Genomic DNA, 22,855 nt, shown 5'->3' on the forward strand with positions numbered 1-22,855 from the left:
GAAAACGTGGAATTGCATGCTTCTTGATTTCACGCCACGTTTAAGTGGTGTGTGCAGGTTTGAAGGTGCATGGCCCAAAGGTGAGTTCTGTTGAGACGATAATCTGAGGTTCGAGTCAAGCGAGTTCTGTTGAAGCAAACGGTATATTTGTGAAGAAACTTATTTGGTTTCCTTGTCACTGGCTTTCAGGATTTACTAATTGAAATGTTGATCCTCTGGTTTCTGTAGCTGGACACAGACAGAACCCAGCCAAAACTGGGCTGGATCCCAGCAGCCAGGAACTGCAAGTCCTCTGCTCCCGCAGTGCCAGGCTTGACCCCATCAGGCGGCACCGAACTGCCTTCACCCAAGACCAGGTGTCTCGTCTGGAGCAGGAGTACAGAAGGGAGAGCTATGTGTCCAGACCCCTGCGTTGTGAGCTGGCCTCAGCCCTAAACCTACCGGAGACTACCATCAAGGTACGGACGCTCAAGATAAACCAAACAAATAGTTACTGATGTCAGCATTCAGCTCTAAACACAGATGCAGGGAAATAGAATAAGTGGTAGGCGGACTTAGACTTTACCAGTCCACATTAAGGTAACAAACTGGATCACTGTTGCCAGCCTCATACCATGATAAGTGATTAACAGTGACTTCAGAGGCATGTCTAGAAATTAAATTTGGGGGTGGCATGGTAGGGACACAAATTTGAGCAAGGGTGGCACATGTAAACGGCCCATGACCTAAAAAAAATCATTTTTTTAAACAAAACTACAAGCGTTTATCATAATCTACTATAGACTAAAATAATGTCAAAGCACAATACCAATGGTGCTATTTCATTAATAATTATGTCTGACATTTTTCTATTATTGTTTATTAAAATTCGGATAAAAATTCGGACATTCTCTGACAAGTCAGGATTTTTCAGAACAGAAATTTAAGTTCAGGGCTGTCAGAAGTATAAAAAAATGGTGATGGTGCAATTTGGATGAAGAAGATGTTATTTCCAGCATTCTAGTGCATTTAAACTTTTTGTTAAACCGTAATTATTAAAGATTTTTTTCAATTGACCACTGAAATAAGTAAGTTTTAAAATATCAATAGAATAACATCAACGTCTGCAAATAAAGAGAAATTACACATCTGGTTTGTTATTTTGAACCCAGTGTTCTTGTCTGATTTTCAGAAATGTTTTGGAGCATTCCACGCTCTTTTTAATGGAGACAATAATAAAACATTAAAAAAATAACAAACTTCCAATAAAAATGTTGGATTTGTATTTTATATTTTCTGATAATAATAACATTCATAATAATAAAAAAACAACAATAAATAAATAATTGTAATTACCGGATAAATTGCATTTCTTGCTAAAATGCTGTGTCAATGCTGGATGCTGAAACTGTAAGCTGAAGCTGCTGAATAACTTAACTTAAGCTGAAACTAAGCTAAACTTTCAAAATGAGATGAATGTATTCAAAGATTTAGAAGCAAAAGTCACCAACAAGTGTAATTAAGCTCAAAAAGAAAGTGAAGAATAGAGAAAAAAATGCTAAACAGTAGAAAACTGAAATTTTTGAACATTGTTTAAAAACTGGACAGCTGAAATGCCCAAACACCTGTTATTTGAATAAGATTAGATTAACGGTTACATTTTTACAAGTAGCTAAACTGTGAAATGAGCATCATATGCTGAATTCAGAACTGATTGCTGAAGCTGCTGAATAGCTGAAGTGAAGCTGAAACTAAGCTAAACTGTCATAATGAGCTGAATGTACTTGAAGATTTAGAAGCAAAAATCACCAACAAGTCTAATAAAGTTGAAAAGTAGGTGTAGATTGGAGAAAAAATATCCTAAACATTAACTGAAGTCTTTTAACTTATTTATATATATTTTAAAAACTGGACAGTTGAAAGGTTTAAACAGCTGGAATTTGAGTGAGACTAGTTTAATAGTTAAATTTTCACAAATAGCTGGACTGTGAATTTAGAAACATTTGCTGATTTCTAAAAGTGATAGCTGTTCTGATTGTGTATGAAATAGATGAATGGTTGGATGGATGGATGGATGAATGGATGGATGTTAGATGTTTTAATGGATGGATGGATGGATTCCTTGGTCTTAGCCGATCAATTTGTTGTATCATATGTGTGGGTGTGTAATTCCATTTAGCCAGAAAATTATTGAACTCTCTCAGCCAACCAGAGAGCTGGAAGGTGGATGAGGCAGTTTCCTGCCTTCTGACGGTCAATAAAATGTAAGTTATTTTTCTAGTTTTAAGTACAAATGGTCAGAAAGATCAGAAACAGCGGTTTGTTACTGGCTCAATATTCAGCTTTTTATTCCAATGAGATCTGGTTAGAGTGATCCTTAGTTTCTTGTGTTGCCATGGTAACAGATGATAGGAGTTCGCTATAGGGAGCCTAAGTCACGCCCATCTACTTACGGACCATGGGTCCCCGGAAGACCAAAAAAATGAATTCAAGTCAATGGGGCTAAAAATGCTATTTTTTTAATTCTACTTGTTTTGCGCCATTGATTTCACACATGATGTCCGTGATTTTTAAAGACGTCTTTTGATACCAAGAACGCGTTTATTTTCGAACGGGGCGGATGCTATTTTTGGTTTTGTGTGAAAATAAGTCCTAGACAACAAATGCACATCTCAAATGTAACATCATCGATCCAGACACGGAGGAAACTGAGGGAAAAGGGCTGTTAGTTCAACAAACTTCCCACAGGAGGAAAGAACCACCATAAATCTGGTCATGTGGCAAGTAGCAGCTATGTTAGGGCAGAGAAGAATGTGTGGTGACGTCACATATGCGACATACCAATTTTTGGTGTAGTCATGCTAATTATGAACTTTAAAAAGCTGATAAATCTCGAAGTATGTGACTGGCTGTCACGATCTGCCCCTGCCCTCCTGACTGTCTCTCTCCTGCCCTGATTAGTCCGTATTGTTCTCACCTGTCCCTCGTTAACCTGCCCATGTTTTCCTAATTAGCCTTGTGTATTTATACCACCTGTTTTGCTCCTGTCGTTTGTCGGATCATTGTATGTGCATGTCTCGTTTTGTCCTGTCACTCCCGTTGCTATTAAATCCATTTTTATTTCATCCGTGCCTGCTCTTCTGCCTCCTGGAACCCTCCACCACACTTGGTCCACCATCTCCACCCTCACAACATGACACTGGCATGGTCGAAACACCCATCATTACTTTTCATTTAAATTGCAGTACAACAAATCCAGTGTCTTATATATATATATACATATATATATATATATATATATATATATATATATATATATATATATATATATATATATATATATATATATATATATATATATATATATATTTCTTCCCCCGTGTCCTGTCTGGCTTTGAAGAAAACAGAATTGATGTCTGAATGCTGGTGACAAGCCTTACAGATTTACTCTCAGGTGGAGCCTCAAAGCTTCTGCTTTTCATGTCACGCCTGATACTTAAGACTGTATTGTCATTGTTTTTTTAATCCTTTATAATGTGGACCAGACACGGAGACAGAGGTGAAAGAGAAAGAAGGAGACAGGGGGGGGGGGGGGGGGGGTAATAAACAATCGATGAACAAGAGTCTGCTTCTAGACCTGCAGAAAAGGGACACATAACAATACAACAGGAGCAAACTATCACTGCGTAAACTTGATGAAGAAATATAAAATCAACACGATAATAAATCACAGTGCATTTAGTGCCAACCGCAGCCTTAAGACATGTGTTGAACGTGCCCAAATCCATACTTATGAGAGCATCATGTGAGCACCTGTGTGCTTACACGCGCTTGTATATGTAAGGTTTCTCTATAGGAGCATCCAATAGAGTGTGAGGGGCCACAGATCTGCCCCCCAAAGATGTGTAGGAGACGGAGGGAGCTTTTTTAATTAATTACGTCATTTATTATTAAAATATATAAAAAAACAATACTAACAAATAAATTAAGGTTTCTCAAACCAAGAAAATGAAAAGGGAACAGAAAGAAGAAAACTAATGTTATCTGCCCCTTTTTAACTAAAATGACATTTATACACTGAAATAACAATAATTATAAATTAGCCTATACAAAGTAATTGCTCGACTGGTTAGCTAACTTGAGTTCAATTTGTGAAGAAGAAAGAGAAAGTTAATTGTAATAAATAACAATTCAAAAAGCAAAAGGATTTTTGCACATATACCTGTTCATACATATATACATTTAAGTGCATCGCATACCCATATGGTCACACATACTTCATCTGTACATATACATACAGATATACACACGTATCCACTACTTATACACATACACATACATACATACATATTTATACATACACACATGAATATACCTACACACATCTTCTATTGCTTTGTTTTTTTACATAATTGATTCGCACGTATATGATTCCAGTATTTCATTTTTAATTAGTTTTTTGAAAGTAAATATCATTTTTTGATTACATTACCTAGCTTATTCCATGTTTTAACTCCATATATAGAGACACAGTGCTCCTTTATAATTATTCTATGCTTAGGTATTGTAAATAATTAATGTAATTTTAGTTCATTTTACTCTGTCTTTTTATAAATCTTCTAAGTAAACTTTTAGGAAGGGTTTTTTTGTTTGCATTATACATTATGTCAGGATAAGATGATCAGGGACAAACTGCTGATGTAGCGTCCCAGAATGTCGGTATCCGACGCTGGTGCTGAGACAAACATTAGATCTACTTGTGAACTACTTAACCTTCCCCTCACCCCAACCCTAAGGTCACGGTTTATGGACCTTAAGGTTAGGATTGGGGTGAGGGGAAGTTTAAATAGTTGAATAATGTCTGTGTGATTGCGCACGTCAAACAGTGACGCCAGCGGAGCCACATGACCCACCATATCCCTAATCATCTTATCTTGACTCGCTGGGGCGTCCCGATTCATCATATATTGACGCTTGGTCACATTCGTCATATTTTGACGCCTTTGGTGTGAGAATGTGTTGGGGGTACAACCGTCACCGGTTCCCAGAATTTGACCTTTTCTGCTGGGGTGCTCATGAGCAGGCTGCCCCACCCAACGCTGAGCAAAGCAACCCACCACCCCAGATCCCAACTAGACGGCCAGATCTCCCTCCTAGCCTCCAGCCCCGGGAAGCCAAGCAACAACAGAGGTGTGCTAAGACCCCTAGTCTCCCTCCGCCTGCTCCAATATAGTGTGAGTGCATGTTGATGAGGTGTATTCAATGGCTGTGGTAAGCGGGCAGTTGGGCATCATCTGGCCTATGCCAGCTGATGCCACCACACCATCCCACTTGCAACCACAGCCCACAGTGTCTAAGTGCAGTTTCAAATTGGAAGTGGGCACCGGCACTCGGGATGAGGCTGAAAAATCCCCCTGCCAAATGCAGTTGAATGTGCTCACTCCCAAGGCCCTAAGTGTGTGTTTGCCTGGAATGTCGTTGGTGGAAGTGTTTAAGGTGCAAATAAAATTGGGGGGCAGGTTGCCACTGCCACAGGAATGCGAAAATGGGGTCCATACCCACTCTCCCTGACTTGTCCACCCCCCAAGGTCCTATGCGCATGTTTGTGTGATGATGTGAGGGAGCAGGAGGAGAAAAATGTGTGGGTATGGGGAGGAATGGCTGGTTGGCCTAAGCCGTCCAGGGAGCCAGCTCCCCCACTGGCCCCAATAAGAACCTCTGTTGCCAAAATGCCACTCAGGGCATGGAGACCCCAGCCCATCTTGCCAGGGCCCAAAGCAGCAGCATTGCAGAGGCTCACTGAGTCGGAGGGCACCATTCCAGCCCCACGCCAGCAGAATGTCTATGTCCATCCCTGCATTTGCACAACTTCCAGAATATATAAGACATAAGACATACAGGTAAGGTTGGGTCCTCCCCCTCCTGGACATCCCCCTCCCCTGTGACGAAACAGCAGATGAGCAAAGGTCTACCTAAGGCCCCTGAGCCCGGGCCAGGCACTGCTGCATGTTCCCGTCTTCTTCCTGGCAGCATACATGTCAGGACCCGACCCCCAAGGCCCCGCCCAGATCCCCACACAGGGCTGGCCACCCCTACACCCCGAGCCCCCAGAACCCCACCCAGACCTGCTCAGGGGCAATGCAGCTGCCAGGCAGTGATCCATGGCCACTGCCAAGACCTCCAGGGGGCCCCCACAACCGCCAGTAGTCCACCCCCCGAGGCAACCCAAGCACCTCCAGAGGGGGGCAGCAGCCCCCCAGTCCCAGACACCCCCAGTGAGCCCACCTCCAGGGAACACCCAGATACTCCAAACTCAGACCTTCCACCCCCTCACCCACATCATCCCGCAGGACAATATCAATGATCCCCCGTCATCGCTATGTGATGGAACCGATCAAAGGAGCCCAAAGAGATTGATTTGAAGTGGAAGCAGAGGCTATATCAAGTGTAATATGATCTAACAAAAGATTTCTATTCTGGTTAATGCAAAAAGTATCTCTATTTTTCCAGTTCATGAGGATAATTTTCTTAGCGATGCATATGGCAGTCAGAACCACGTAAGGCAAAAATGTTTCAATCAGGACATAGTCCAACTTTCCCAGTAAAAAAAGAGAGGGGAAAGTTGGGAGATGACATTTCAGACACTTTGAAATGTCTTCACATACTCTACCCCAAAATTCCTGGACAGGTGGACAGGACCACAGTGCATGGATGTAATTGTCAGGAATGTTGCATGAATGAGCAACAGAGGCAATGTGACCTTTAAAGGTCAGCTAGTCATCAATCACAACACCCAAGTTTCAAACTGCCTTTGAAGGAGCCAGAGACAGGAAGTAATTTTGGATTGAGATATTGTACTGTATGGATGGTTTTGCTGGGATGACAAGTAATTTAGTTTTAGAGAGGTTGAGTTGGCGATGGTGGGATTTCACCCATTTTGATGTGTCAGAAAGCAAGACAGTCTGAGATTCGTGCAGAGACTGTGAGGTCATCAGACGGGAATGACAGATAGAACTAGGTGTTGTCGGCATAGCAGTGGTAGGAGAAGCCATGAGATCAAATTATCTCACCCAGTGGTGTGGTTTATATGGCAAAGAGAAGAAGAAGAAGAAGAAGAAGAAGAAGAAGAAGAAGAAGATATCATTTCTATAGCGCCTCTCAAGATAAAAAAAATCACGAGGCGCTTCACAAAAACAAAAACAAAAAATATAAAAATTGTAAAAATAGAAAAAAAGCATTTTGAAAATGTTTAAAATATATTTAAAATGAGCAAGAATAAGCAATTGCGATTTAAAAGAAAAATGTTATGAAAGAGAGAGAGTGAATAGGAAAGAGGGAAATCAGTGAATCCAGAGGAAGGTGGAATAGGTGGCGAGAGCAGAATAAAGAGAGAGTGGTGAAGAAGGTCATACAAAAGCCAGCTTGAACAAGTGAGTCTTCAGCTGCTTTTTAAAGGAGACCACTGAGTCCACTGATTTCAGGCTCAGGGGGAGAGAGGTCCAGAGTCTGGGGGCCACAGCAGCAGATGATCTGTCACCTTTGACCTTTAGCCTGGTGCTGCACAACCAGTAGGCTGGACCTCAGGGACCTGCTGGTGGTGTAGGGACTAAGAAGATCACCAATGTAAGATGGTGCTTGTCCATGTAAGGTCCTATAGACCAGAACCAGGATCTGGAAATGAACCCTGAAGTTGACTGGCAGCCAGTGAAGCTGGAGGAGAAGCGGGGTGATGTGGGTGTGTTTGGAGGACTTGGTCAGAAGCCGAGCACAGGCATTCTGAACCACCTGTAGACGGTTCAGGGAGGTTCTGCTCAGACACGTGAAAAGAGAGTTACAGTAGTCTAAGCGTGACGAGATGAAGGTGTTGAGAACTGTCTCAAGTTCAGAGCGAGACAGAATGGGACTCAGCTTAGCAATGTTCCTGAGATGGAAGAAGGAAGAGCGAACAAGAGAACTGACATGAGAATCCAGGGTGAGAGCTGGGTCAAAGGTCATGCCAAGATTCCTGACAGAAGGTTTGGTGTGAGAAGCAAGCTGACCAAGAGAGTCTCTGACTTTGGGAACCAGCTTGTCTGGGCACAGATGAGGATCTCAGTCTTATCTTCATTCAGCTGTAGAAAGCTCCCAGCCATCCAGGTTTTGATAGAGTCTAAGCAGGTGTGTAACAGCTGCAGCTTTGACATCTCATGGGGCTTAATGGAGATTTACAGTTGGATGTCATCTGCATAAAGATAGTAGGATATTCCTTTGAAGGAGCTCAGGATGTGCTGAAGAGGAAGCAGATAGAGGAGGAAGAGCAGAGGCCCCAGCACAGAACCTTGTGGGACACCATGGGTAAGAGAGGTGGTGGAGGACCAAAATTTGGAGACGGCCACAGAAAAGGAGCGCTCAGAGAGATAAGAGGAGAACCACTCCAGAGCAGATCCTGATAGGCCTACCCAGTCTCTCAGCCTCTCCAGTAGCAGGTGATGGTCAACAGTGTCAAAGACTGCAGTCAGGTCCAGCAGGACCAGAACCAGAACCCTGCATCACTGTGAGTCAGAAGGTCATTACAGACCCTAAGAAAAGCTGTTTCAGTAGAATGAGCTCTATGAAAACCTGACTGGAAGCTATCATAGATGTTATATTCATCAAGAGCAGCTGTGATTTGTTTAGCCACAACCTTTTCCAAGATCTTGGAGATGAACGGAAGTTTAGAGATGGGTCTGAAGCTGCTATGAAGAGAGGGGTCAAGACTCGTTTTTGTAAGAAGCGGGTGGATTACAGCATTCTTAAAGTAAGCAGGGACCTGACCAGAAACCAGAGAAGCATTAATTATAGAGAGCACGCTGGGACCGATGGACAGAAAAGCACTTTTAAACAAAGATGAGGGTAAGATGTCGAGGGGGCATGCAGAGGTCTTCATAGAGTTAACTAGTTTGGTTAACTCAGGCAGAGAAACAGGAGCAAAGCTATCTAGGACGATGGGCCTGGTTGGAGTCAGGAGAGGCAGCGATAAGGCTGAAGGAGAGATGCTAGATCGAACCTTACTGACTTTGTCCACAAAGAAAGACAGTAAGTTCTCACAGTCTGTAACAGAGTGGATGGTGGCTGTAGGAGAGGCAGGAGAGACGATGCTGCTGATGGTGTTAAACAGCACCTTGGGGTTCCCTTTGCTCTGGGACACCAGGTTGGAGAAATAGGAAACCCTTGCATCTCTGACTGCAGAGTTAAAGGATGTCAGAAGAACCTTTAGGTGCAGCAGATGGACGTGGAGATTGGTTTTCTTCCACAAACGCTCAATTTTTCTGCATTGGCGCTTCAGGCTGCAAAGGCTGTCATTAAACCAGGGAGTAGGGTTCACTGCAGGAACTGATCTGGTTCTGACAGGACAGATGTTGTCCAGAATGGAGAGGCAGTGCTTGTTAAACTGAGAAGTTAAGGAATCTGGGCCGTTATCAGAAGAACAGGGTGGATCAAAAGCAGCAGAAAAATTGCTAGCTGTGCTCTCATTAAGAAAACAAGAACTGCATTGGTGATCTGAAATATAAACGTCCTCAGGACAAACACGGTCCGTATTTAGACTCAGGGTAAAAACAAGGTCTAGAGTGTGCCCCCTGGTGTGTGTGGGGCCAGAAACATGCTGGGTAAAGCTGAAGGTGTTCATAAGGCTGGAGAAATTCATGGCAAAGTGATCAGAGGGATCATCAACGTGGGTGTTAAAGTCACCAACAATCACCAGTCTGGACAGCTTCACAGTGGAGGATAGAAAGTCACTAAACTCCTGAAGGAAAGAACTGTTTGGACCAGGTGGACGATAGACCACAGCACAGTAGAACGGGTCCTTACGCCCGAAGAGGTCCCAGTACAGAGCCCTTGACTTCTGTGATAAGGTGGTGAACAGCAGAAGATTGTCCAAGCCAAGATATACTGAAAGATCGTCCTGTGAGGTACGATTGAAGCCAAGAATGTGCTTTCCCTGTGATGCCTATGCTAGACAGTATGGACAAATGGAAGCTATAGTTGACAGTGTCAAATGCAGTCGATAGATCAAGCAGGATAAGTAATGAGGATTTGGCAGTTGCTCTAGCTTCTTTTAAGGATTCTGTTACTGCTAACAGAGCTGCTTCGGTGGAGTGGCCATTTTTGAACCCGGATTGTTAAGGGTCAAGCAGACAGTTTTGGGAGAGGTATCCTATAATCTGCTTGAAGGCTGCCCTTTAGATAATTTTAGACATTTCTTGAAATATGTATCGCTACTTTAGAAAAAAATAACAATTAGTTTATGTTACCTTAAGCCATATTAGGTCAGAAAATGTGAATAATAATAATAATTATTATTATTATTGTTGTTATTATTATTATTGTTATTATTATGCAAATAGCAGTGAAACATAAAAAATAATGTATGCGTAAACCCCACAATCCTGGGAATTTCATGAAGCCAACACAGAAGTGGCTAACATTGTAGTTCCACCGTCATCCGCTAGGGGCTGGTACCAGAAGTGAGCAAATTCTCATTGACTCCTATGTTAAAAAAGCCAATTTCACAGCAGAAATAAACATGTTTACAACCTAGTTCAAAAACATTTTATACTTGAATTTTTTTGGAACTCTTCCGTTTAAGTGAAATTAAATGGGCTGTTATCACTGTTGCCTCGCAGCACGAAGGTCGCAGTTTCGAAACTCGGCTGCGACCTTTCTGCGTGGAGTTGCGTGTTCTCCCCATGCACGCGTGGGTTTCCTCCGGGTACTCCGGTTTCCCCCACAGATCACAACATGCCCTATAGGTTATAAATTGTAAGTCACTTTGGATAAAAGCGTCTAATAAACATAAGAATAAATGCTTAAAATTCTGAATAATTATTGAGCATCAGAGCCATGTCAGAGCCAGAGCTGGCGCTAGGAGCTAGCTCTGGGCAAAGGTCTCAGCCTCTGCCTCACGTTAATAGATGTTTGGCCATTTCCACTCTATGAACTGTAGTTGTGTCTACTGTGTGTTCATGTTTGGATGTTAATTGTGGAATTATTTGGACAAAGAGGGCACGCTGTTGTATTGACTGCACCAACAGATAATCAAAGCAGTTTCTGCTTCATTTTTATTAGTAAGTAAAATTATATTTCTGTACTTTATTTTGCTGGTTGAATGGGGGAAAATGCAGTGAATTTCACATAACACTGCTTGATTAAAAATGGGTTGAAATATAACGTGATGGTGGGGCTGGCCGACTGACTGGGTACCAACACTCATAAGGCTTTGGGGCTTCGCTGGTCCACTGTTGTCAAAGATTTGCGAGGTTGCCACTACAGAGAGGTTTGCCGGGTTTGGGAAACATGATTCTCTCTTTAAAAGGAACCCAGGTCACAAAACCTTTTGGTTCTTAAAAGATAAATGTTAGCATCAGTTATATTAAAATGGTGTAAAAAAAAAAACTTCTTGATGCCTTCATTTTTATAAAATTTGTTAAAAATTGTTTAACTTGTAGGTCGCCATATTTGTTAGCGTTGCACTGCACTCTGGGTAGTGACGTCATATGGTTGTACCTCGGTTGCACCGGCCGGCTTTGGGACCCTGTAGGGACTGTTCAGCGACATAAACATGTCATCTGTTCAGCCTTTTCAATTTGAACCAGAGTGAAACATTAATGAGGACATCACTGACCATGTTTCACAAAACGAGCATCAAAATGAAGAGCAGAAGGGCAAGACAAAGTGAGTGCAGGACAAAACCGGTGGTACGTGTGCGGCAAATGCGTCTCCGTGGTAACCGAAAGGGAGAGTGTTTGTTGTCAAGAGCTCACATTCTTGTCAGCAGAAGTTAACGGTAAACTATTGTGTGATCAAACTTATTCAGTTATGAATGATTTTGGAGAATAACCCATTTTAATCATGCCTCGCTCTCTGCTACACTTCCAACATTTCAACAGTTTGTCAGCTGCTCTACCAGAGAAAACAAGACATTGAATTTGTGTTATGCAAATGTAAAAAATGCATACATGTCCAAAACTAGACCTCCTCTGGGACAATCAGATCACAGTCTTGTTTTTCTCTGCTCAGAAAACAAACCACTTGTTCAGAGGCAACATGTGACAAGAAGAACTGTGAGAAAATGGTCACAGGACGCTGAAGAAGCCCTGCGGGGTTGTTTTGAGACCACAGATTGGATGGCTCTCTGCCAAAGATATGAAGAGGACATCAATGTCATGACTGGATGGGTCACTGACTATATAAATTTTTGTGTGGACAACATCATACCCACCAGAACAGTGAGATGCTTCGCTAATAACAAACCCTGGATCACCAGTGAACTGAAGAATCTGCTAAATGAGAAAAAAGAGCTTTCAAGGAGGGAGACAGGGAATTATTGAGGAGTATACAGAAGCAACTGAAGATCAAGATCATAGACAGCAAGGAGGCATACAGAAAGAAGCTGGAGAACAAACTACAGAGGAATAATATTAGAGATGTCTGGTCAGGGATGAAGAAGATCACAGGCTTCAAGCAGAGGAAGGATTGCACAGATGGCAACCTGGACACAGCCAATGAACTGAACAAGTTCTTCAATAGGTTCAGTTCAGGAACAAACCCAGCATCCTCCTCGCCTGTTCCCAGCCAATCAGACATCTCATCCTCCTCTGATCCACCACTTTCCTGTCACACGCCAGCTCTTTTGTCCTCTAACGCCGTCATGGACTCTTCTGGTTCTATAAATCGGTCTTCAACCAAGTCAGGAGATGCTGCTGCCCCAGTTACCTCCCCCTCCCACCTATTTGTCTCTAGAAATCAGGTGAAGAGGCAGCTGGAGAGACTGAACAGGAACAAGGCTGCAGGTCCAGATGGTGTCAGCCCCAGGGTACTGAAGGCCTGTGCAGAGCAGCTCTGTGGGATTCTGCAGCACCTCTTCAACCTCAGCCTGGCCCAGGAGAAGGTTCCAGTCCTGTGGAAGACATCCTGCCTTGTTCCAGTTCCAAAGAAAGCTCGCCCATCAGTCAATGACAACTACAGACCGGTTGCCCTGGCATCCCATATTATGAAGGTCCTGGAGAGACTCCTGTTGGTCCACCTGAATAAGCAAACTAGAACATATCAGGACCCGCTGCAGTTTGCTAATCGCCATGGAGATGGAGTTGAAGATGCCATCATCCAGCTGCTTCAACCAATCCACTGTCATCTGGACAAAGCAGGCAGCACTGTGAGGGTCATGTTCTTTGATTTCTCCAGTGAATTTAACACAATTCAGCCTGATGTGCTTTGCCAGAAACTCCAGAAGACACAGGTGGTGGCCCCAACTATCGCCTGGATTAAAGACTACCTGACAAACAGACCACAGTTTGTGAGGCTGAAAAACTGCACATCAAACCAGGTGATCAGTAACATTGGAGCACCACAGGGGACTGTACTCTCACCATTCCGTTTCACCCTGTACACCTCAGACTTCCAGTACAAATCAGAGACCTGTCATCTACAGAAATACTCAGATGACTCTGCAGTTGTCGGCTGTATCAGAGATGGACAGGAAGCTGAGTACAGAGAGCTGGTGGAGCACTTTGTGGCATGGTGTGGAAACAATCATCTGACCTTGAATGTGAACAAAACAAAGGAGATGATTTTAGATTTCAGAAGAAACAGGGTGGAGTCAAACAGGAACAAGAAAGACAGGAACATGACTCACTCTCCTTCCACTACCTACCATCCACCATGCCAGTTGCTTCCTCCAGAGAAGCCATGCCCTGTAAGTCTCTCCATATCTCCCAGTAACAAACCTGATAAACCCATGCAAATTGGCAGAACCCGGCTTTCTCCAGAGGAAAAGCGCAGGAGAAAAAGCATGAACCTTTGTTTTTATTGTGGTACTCCAGGTCACATGGTTCGTAACTGTCCACTAAAAGGCCAGACCTAGTAAACAATCAGAGGCACCTACTGGGTAGAATCAATCCTAAGCCCCAACCAGACCCTCAATTTCGGCTACCTTTTCCCACTCCAACCAAGAAATAAATCCCGCTGTTTTTATTGATTTGAGAGTTGACACAGAGTTCATGGATATCAACCTCACCAAGTCCATAGGGTTGGGACTCCATCCTGTATCCAGGTCGCAGGAGGTTCAGGCTATTGATGGACACACCATTTACCATGCCACCCACGAGACTGATCCAATAACCATGAGGCTGGAAGGTAACCATGTTAAAAAAAATTGTCCAGGACTCCCAGGAGGTCTATCCTGACCTCTCCAAGGTTCCCAAAGAATATCATGACCTCAAAGAAGTCTTCAATAAGCATCAAGCCACCTCTCTTCCTCCTCATTGGCCCTATGACTGCGCCATCAATCTTTTGCCAGGCATCTTCATTCCCAGAGGTCGCTAGTTTTCCCTCTCTATTCCAGAATAAACCGCGATGACTAAGTACATCAAGGAATTACTACAGGCAGGCATACGCTGTTTATCATCTTCGCCAGCAGGAGCTGGCTTCTTATTTGTCAGGAAAAAAGATAGATCCCTCAGACCCTGTATTGATTACCGCTCCCTTAATGTAATAACAATAAAGAACCGCTAGCCACTACCCCTTATCAACACCACCTTTGACTCTCTTTAGGGAGCCCAGATTTTCACCAAACTGGACCTGCGCAATGCATACCATCTAGTTCGTATGTGGGAGGGTGATGAATGGAAAACTGCCTTCAATACCCCCACGGGACATTATGAATTTCTCGTTATGCCTTTTGGTTTACCCATGCTCCAGCTGTTTTTCAGGCCCTCATCAATGATGTGCTATGAGGCATGGTGGGATACTTTTTATTTGTTTATCTGGATGATGTTCTGGTTTTCTCTCCTGATCCAGAGACCCACAAGGAACATGTACACGCTATTCTGCTCCAGCTCCTCCAAAACAACCAGTTCGTGAAAGCAGAGAAATGTGAGTTCTATTGCTCTACTATTTCCTTTCTTGTTTCACCATTTCCCTCATTCAGATCACTATGAACCCTGCCAAGACCTTGAGAAAACCAAGATTGCTAAAAGACTCAACTCTCAGCAAGCCATGTGGGCCATATTTTTCAATTGCTTCAACTTCATTTTGTCCTATCACCCAGGGGACAAGAACACCAAACCCGATGCCCTGTCCAGATACATGGAACCCTCTACACCTGACCAAGTCCAGGAAAGTGACTCTCTGATCCTACCCAAGAGTGTTTTGCTGGGGGTATCCAGACTGGAAATCGAGAATCTACTCCAACAAAATCCTGTTCCACTCCATGATCACCTGTTTGTTCCTGATGCCCACCGTTCCCAGGTACTCACTTTTTGTCATAGCTCATGACTCTATTGCCATCCAGGCATCTTCAGGACCCTTGCCATTATACACAGCCACTTCTGGTGGTCTACCCTGACTAAGGATGTCAAAAAGTTTGTTTCAACTTGCCCTGCCTGCGCCCAACCTAAGATGCCTCACAGACCAGCTGCAGGATTGCCCATACCCCATCTTCCCTGGTCTCACCTCAGTATGGATTTTATCACAGGCCTCCCGCCTTCAGACAGCCACAAGGTAATCCTCGCTATCGTAGATCGCTTTTCCAAAATAACTTATCTGGTTCCTCTCAGGAAACTCCCCTCTGCTAAAGACATGGCTGATATCCTGGCTTGGGAGATTTTCCGCCTCCACGGATTGCCCTTGGACATAGTCTCTGAGAGTGGACCCCAGTTTGTCTCTGGCTTCTGGAAGGAGTTCTGTTTTCATTTGGGCATACAAGTGAGCCTCTCGTCCGGTTTTCACTCTCAGATCAACGACCAATCTGAGAGGATCAACCAGGAGTTGGAAACCAAGCTCCGCCTGCTCTGCAAGGATGATGCTAAATTTTGGGCCCGTATCCTTCCATGGGTGGAACACGTCCTGAAATCTCTACCATCAAGCTCCCCGGGTGTGTCCCCGTTTTATGCCATCTTTGGTTTTCAACCTCCAATCTTCTCCCTGAAGGACCGAGAAGCTAGGATCCCCTTGGCCCAGGCGGCTGCCCTCCGGTGCCATGGCGCATGGAGGTTTGCTCGTAGGAACCTCGTTTGCACCTCTGCCATTTACTCCTGCTCGGCTATTTGCCACCAGATTCCTGCCCCTGTCTACAGTCTGGGGCAACAGGTCTGGCTGTCGACCAAGGATGTACCCCAGCGGGTGGACTGCTGCAAGCTGGCTCCTCGTTTCATCGGCCCCTTCCCCATATCCAAGGTCATCAATCCGGCAGCGGTCTGCCTTCATCTCCCCAGACCCCTACGGATCCACCCCACATTCCATGTCTCCGGGATCAAGCCCCTCAACTCCTTGGACCTTTGCTGTTGGTGGAAATCTCACATGTTCAACCAATAAGGATGATTCAGTAGCGTTTTGCTGCAGAGGGACAGAGGAAGCTCTGTGACAGCAGGTGTAAGCTGTCACACGGAGCGGAGCTGTGGCAAATTCACGGCAAAAGTTATATTGCTGCAATCTGTGACAGATCGTTATTTCTCTGTAGTTTAGTGGAGGAGACAGATGAATGACCAGCTGACAGCAGCTCTTTAGCTGGAAGATGGGAAAAGGAGGCCCACAGCCAGAGTCTGACACTAAAGCAAGCGTATTTAAAATGAAGCCTCCTCTTTGAGGAAAATGAGTTGGGTCATGAATTGACACTAAAAAGAAGTGTTTTCGTCTTTTCAACTTTGTTTTGGTTAGCTGTCTGCTTAGTGACGTATGCTTTTGGAGGTGCACTCATGACAATACGTGTCCTGCTGGAGAGAGACATCATGCAGTCTGCCTCACTGAATTCATACAGTGGGCCACCTCTCTGGAATTCTCACAGTGTGACATAAACAATCCTGTGCATTGGCCAAAAATCACACAGTGTGATCCTGGTTGCAGTACTCCACTATGGCTGTAGACTCAGAGGCAAGATCGCAATGCATGTCATCGGTCAGATGGCATGTTCCCAGAAGCCTTTTTGCAAGGTTCTCAGCAGAACTTTGTGCCCTGGTGTGGCACTGTAATGAAGTGTTAATTACATTTAATTAAGGACCATAAGACATTAAAAATTCATATCGAGTATGAATTCCATCTTTTGGACACTGGCTTATTTAAATCAGAAGATTGGATCTTTTTATTGCAGGAATTTGGATAACACTTTGTATTAACTGAGAGACAAGAGAAGAGAGAGAGAGACCTTCAAACGTTTAAGGAAATTTATTACTAAATAATTTTAAACAATTTGAACAAGACTAACTCTCTAATGATAGATGCTCTGTTTGAATGAGGTGTGAGATGGTTGGTGCTTGTGAATGAGTGTCATTCAGAACCCTCACATCTGGAGAAGCAAAGTCTGAGTGGGAGATGATGTTTTGCTCCTAACTGATCAGAGTTTGAGACTCGTAGTCATAAACACATGAGACGCCATTTATGTTGCATCCACATACCCTCAGTGAGACCTCCGTACAGATCCGGATGCCAGGTCCACGACTCTCCTCTGGTACTGGAGCCGATTAAACAGCGTCGACAGTACGACAACCCAGTCTTTGGATAGTCTCCAGAGACTGTCACAGCATCAAAAAGGGGACCCTCCTTGGGTCAGCGAGTTCAGCTTTTATTCTGAAAGGTACCGTTGCTTGGTTGGTAACAAAACAACAGAATTTTCCCAGCTTGATGGTTCTCAGCTTAAAAAAAGAAGTACAGATGGCCGGTCCAATACTTCACTTAACATGCGGTGAACTTCATGGGATCTTGAGAACGAGATCTTGAGAACTGAACTTAAGATGGCGTTGAAACTGTTTAATTAATCTGGATGTTTTTGATTCTGGTTGAATCAAAGCTGACAGATTTAATAAACACCACAGAGACTCTGCCGCGCTTCAGACTAGGGAGGTTTTCCTGGCCAGGAAACACCTTGGGATTCCCCCTGAAAAGCTGGCCCAAGTGGCTGGGGAGAGGGAAGTCTGGGCCTCTCGACTTAGGGTGCTGCCTCCGAAACCAACTTCTGATAAGTGGAATAAAATGGATGGATGGATGGATGGATGGATGGATCTAAACGTTCACCATAGATCCAGTCTTTCTGTTCTTGCCAACTTTGGAGGTACATTTTGTTCCTTCTTTAGGGTTAATCCCAACAAAAAATCTTCAAATATGACATGATACATCAGAATGATTCAGGAACATTGGGTCGTTCAGCAGACGTGTTTGTTTACATTTTTGGCGATGCAACGGTCCATTCAGTGTCTCTACAGGCTCTAGTAGTGGTGACAGCTAGCTGGTTTGATCCGCTCTGAAAGGCGTTCATCAGAATTTGCAGATCACTTTTTTTTTAACGGAAATCGATGCGTGTGCAGCCATCATACGTCACTCAATACAGCGTCTGTGCGGAAACCCGCCTAAGAACTGTTATCAGCTGCACTTAAATCACACAAATAAAATTCATTATTTAATGGAAAAATAAACCGAACGGTACGCAAGCGGACTGAACCGAACAGGCAGTTCAACACTCCCACGTGAACCGTTACACCTCTACTGAATAGGGAGCCTAAGTCTCCTCCCTTTCCGGTCGGATCATGGGTTCCTGGAAGAATGAAGAAATGAATGCTAGTCAACGGGGCTAAAAATGCTGTTTTCTAATACACTTTGCTTTATGCCCTGGATCACACATATGTTGTACTTATATTCAAATGGAAAGTAATGGTTTGTGTTTTGACGACGCCAGTCACGTACTTTGAGATTTATTAGCTTGTAAAAGTTCGTAATTAGCATGACTACACACCAGAAATCGTCACCACATAATCTCCTCTCCCCTAGCATAGCTGCTACTCACCACATGACCAGATAAATGGTGGTTCTTTCATCCTGTGGGAAGTTTGCTAAACTTACAGCCCTTTCCCTCAGTTTTCTCCGTGTCTGGTTCGATGGTGAATCACATTAGTAGTCCTGGACTTACTTTCACACAAAACTTAAATAGCGTGCCCCCCCCCGCCCCCGTTCAAAAATAAGCGCGTTCTTGGTATCAAAATGCGTCTTTAAAATTTGCGGACATCATATGTGAAATCCATGGCACAAAACAAGTGGAATTAGAAAATAGCGTTTTTAGCTCCGTTGACTTGCATTCATTTTTTCATTCTTCCGGGGACCCGTGATGTGGAAGTGACTTAGGCTCCCTATAAAACGTTTCTGCTATGCTGAATAATGATTTCTCTATAGAGCTATAAAGTTTGACTGGGTGAGGAGAGTAGGTCTGCTCTGTGGAGGGGGGTGGTGTTTGCAGCTCCTTCTCCAGATTTAAAGAGACAGTATCAAAATACTGCTCATTCTCAGACTCTCCTCAGAACAGGGGTAGATGAGGGGTTTGTAGAGCAACAATAATGAGAAAATCAGACCAAAGAACTGCAGTTCCACTGTATTTAGACCCCAGCTGAATGATTTAGATTTAAAAAGACAGAATTTAAAAGCATGATATGTCTCCGTTAAACAAAATAAGCTTTCTAAGCGTCTCAGAAAGGATAGTGTTTTTGGACTCTTGAAAAACACCTACAAAAATTTCTCAGATGTGGTTGGTTCAAAGTTTATAAACAACGAACATTAAAAGAGCAATCACTTCCTATATTTCCCAGTTCCAGCCATGCTCCAGCTTCTGCAGTTTATGCTAAACTACAGTTTATGCTAAGCCACCCTTTGGGGGATTAAACCAAATCTTTCAATGGAATAATTTTAGCGGCTTTAAGGACAATATTTTTTGAATCAATATTTGCTCATCCAATCACCAACTCATCAGACGTAAAACCGTCCGCAAGAAGCCACCTGGGAAGTGTCTTTTCGACCAGTCGTGCTTTTCTGAGGGGGCCCTGCGACCATCAGATACATCAGAGGTCCACTCACTTGCTCTGCAGAGGTGGCTTTGCTTGCAGACCGAATCCCCAAGAACTTCCACTATCTTGGTGCGTAGGCTGTTCAATGGCACCATTGGTTATGAGTAGAGTTAGGGTTAGGCATAATGGAGTGGAGTCACTAAAAGATGTGTGTGTGTGTGTGTGTGTGTGTGTGTGTGTGTGTGTGTGTGTGCGTGCGTGCGTGCGTGCGTGCGTGCGTGCGTGTGTGTGTGCGCGTGTGTGTGTTTGTGTGTGTGTGTGTGTGTGTGTGTGTGTGTGTGTGTGTGTGTGGTTTTGTGTTTCTTGACTTCTTTTGGTTTCCATTCTTTTTCTCGTCATCTTTGACAATGGTGCAGTATTCCATTTTTAAAATGATTTTCTGTCTTTTGCACTTTTCAGGTTTGGTTTCAAAACAGAAGGATGAAGGATAAACGACACAGACACACCTCGCCATGGACTCACCCACTCATCGATCCACTGGGGGCCCTTCTGATTGGCCGTTCTCCTGCACCTTCCACTCTAACACACCCCTTCCTCTCACCCCATCTCCCACACTTTCAGCATTATTCCTCTTTGCCCCCCCATCCCTCTTTTCATAGTCTGTACAGTGCACCAGTGAGGCAGCTAAACGTTTTCCACCACAGGCCTGGGGAGCTAGCCTTTTACCCCTCTGCAGGTCTTGTGCACCATCCTGCTACATGCGCTTTCTCTGTTTGCCCCCAGTGGGAACATCAACAACTCCTCAAAGCCCAGGGGGATGCAATGGGACTCAGCCATCCTCTTGGTTCAAAGAAGAAAACACAGCCAGCTGTTCCAGACCAGATTAAAGACATTGTGTGATATTAGGGAAAAACACTCACTGTGGCTTTCAAGGGCTCTTCTGTAAATAAACAGAAACAAACAAGTCAGATTAATCCACTAGAAAAAAAGGGGAAAATGTTCAATTTATAAATTTATACTTTAAAAAGTTTTATTTTGATTTTAATATTGTAATAATAAAAATAACTCCTGTGTGACCACTTGTAGACAATATTTTTTCCCCAAACAATTATTTAATTGGCTCATTCTGTGGAAGTGTAGATGTACCTGATTACCTCATTGACTGTTTACCAAGCAGCTTGTAGATCCATTGCTTATTATAGAATAGAATAGAATTCAACTTTATTGTCATTGCACATGTACAAGTACAGGGCAACAAAATGCAGTTTGCATCCATCCAGAAAGTGCTTTGGCCGTGATATAGATGTATTGCAATATATATTTGCAATAATATAGATGTGTAAGTATATTACAGAAATGGATCATTTACGTATGTTATAATGTACATGGTATGAAGTATGTTATGAATATTCTATGACTATAAGTATGTACAGGCTGTAGTTAATACAAGCAGTCCATGAGTTTAAAGTGGGTCATATGTCAGGAGGCAGAGTTCATGAGTCTGACAGCTGTTGGGAAGAAACTGTTCCGGTACCTGGTGGACTTAGTCCGGAGGCTCCTGTAGCGCCTCCCAGAGGGCAGCAGGGTGATCAGTGCATCTGATGGGTGACTGTGGTCTCTGATGATTTTCCTAGCCCTTTTCAGACACTGCTTCCTTTAGATGTCCTTTATGGCAGGAAGCGGTGCTCCGGTAGCCTAGTGAACTAGACCAAATTCTTGCTTTGCAAAGTTTGATCTAGGCACGCTCCATTGGAACCTCCACAGCTCCTACCAGGACTCTGGCTAGCCAATCACAGCTCTCTAAAGGGGTTTCAAACACATAAAGAGCTGTGATTGGTCCATAATGGTGGGCCAATCATAGTGCTCTATCTGCTTATTGAACAAATCACAGAGCTTTATCCACTTTGTGGGCCAATCAGGGCACTCTATATGCCTGGTGGGTGGGATGGTGCAACAGAGTGAAACAAGAGTATGTCACATTCATTGTCCAGTGGAATGCGGAGATCATTTGAAATACTACGGTAGAACCCGCCCCACAACCGAGAGCCGTCAATGGAGCGTTGCCAGACTAAATAATACATTAGGTTAAATAGTCAAATAATGTCTGTGTGACCGCGGGCATCAAACACTGATGCCAGTGGAGACACGTGTCCCTGCGTGTCCCTGATCATCATCTCCTGACGCACTGGGGAATCCCGAATCATCACATATTGAGGCTTGGGTGTGAGAATGTGTTGGCTACAGATGTGGGTACACGGATCATATAGGAAAAGACCCCAAATGTCCAACCAGAGTACAGACATGCTGAAAATGTCAAGGGAGAGACCACTTTGCAAAAGTGTGTCGCGCAAAAGCAACAAGACAGAAAAATATGAACGTGGTAAAAGAAGAAAGGCCAGATTATGCCTTTATTATCAAAGAAGATGACATGCCAGAGACTAACATTCTGTGTGGGGGGAGTGGAGCTAAAAATGATCGTAGACTCAGGGGCAACAAGTAATGTGATGGGAGAAAATGTCTGTCATGAGCCGGGGTGAGTACTCCTGTTCTCATAACCATCTGTGAGTCTCTTGCCAGGAGAGGGAGTGGCCCAGCTGTTCCTGATCAGCAATCAGCGGGGTGCCTTCCTATTTAAGGTGGATGGTGGACACACTTCGACGCCGGAAGATTGCCTCAGTTTTGGTAGTAACCAGCCACTCGTGAGATGTCTAGTGTTCTTAGGTTAAATGTTATTCGTAGTGTTTGCGCTCATATTGGATTTACCCTTCCTCAGGATTCCTGTCAACCTCCTTGGATTCTGACCTCTACCAGGATTTTGGATCTTCAGCACACGGACCATATCACCACCGCCATAACCCACCTCTCATCTCACCCAGTGCCCCATCCACCAGGACGCCCCACTTATCTCCACCGCTGCTCCCTCTCCTGCGCTTCCCCGGCTCTCTACCTCTCCCTCCTCCTGCCAACACAAACTCCCACCACAGTAAGTCTGCTGAACACCTCTGCCTGCCTACAAAGGATTGTGACACCAGAACCTTTGCTCACCCGTGTTCTCCCTCCTCCAGACGCCGAGCTGATTGTTGCAGTTTCAACCACAGAAT

At 44.0% G+C, this 22,855-nt stretch overlaps 1 protein-coding gene across 1 annotated transcript; it reads left to right on the plus strand.

The window, feature by feature from the left end:
• Positions 1-209: 209 nt before the first annotated feature.
• eve1 (even-skipped-like1) lies at positions 210-20,743 on the plus strand (the record flags this gene model as incomplete). Its single annotated transcript, XM_015941012.3, has 2 exons — positions 210-458; positions 20,214-20,743. Coding segments are annotated over 2 exons (690 nt in total), but the record flags the coding sequence as incomplete, so codon positions are not given.
• Positions 20,744-22,855: the final 2,112 nt, after the last annotated feature.

Source organism: Nothobranchius furzeri, chromosome 18 (assembly GCF_043380555.1).
Source record: "Nothobranchius furzeri strain GRZ-AD chromosome 18, NfurGRZ-RIMD1, whole genome shotgun sequence".
Lineage (NCBI taxonomy): Eukaryota > Metazoa > Chordata > Actinopteri > Cyprinodontiformes > Nothobranchiidae > Nothobranchius > Nothobranchius furzeri.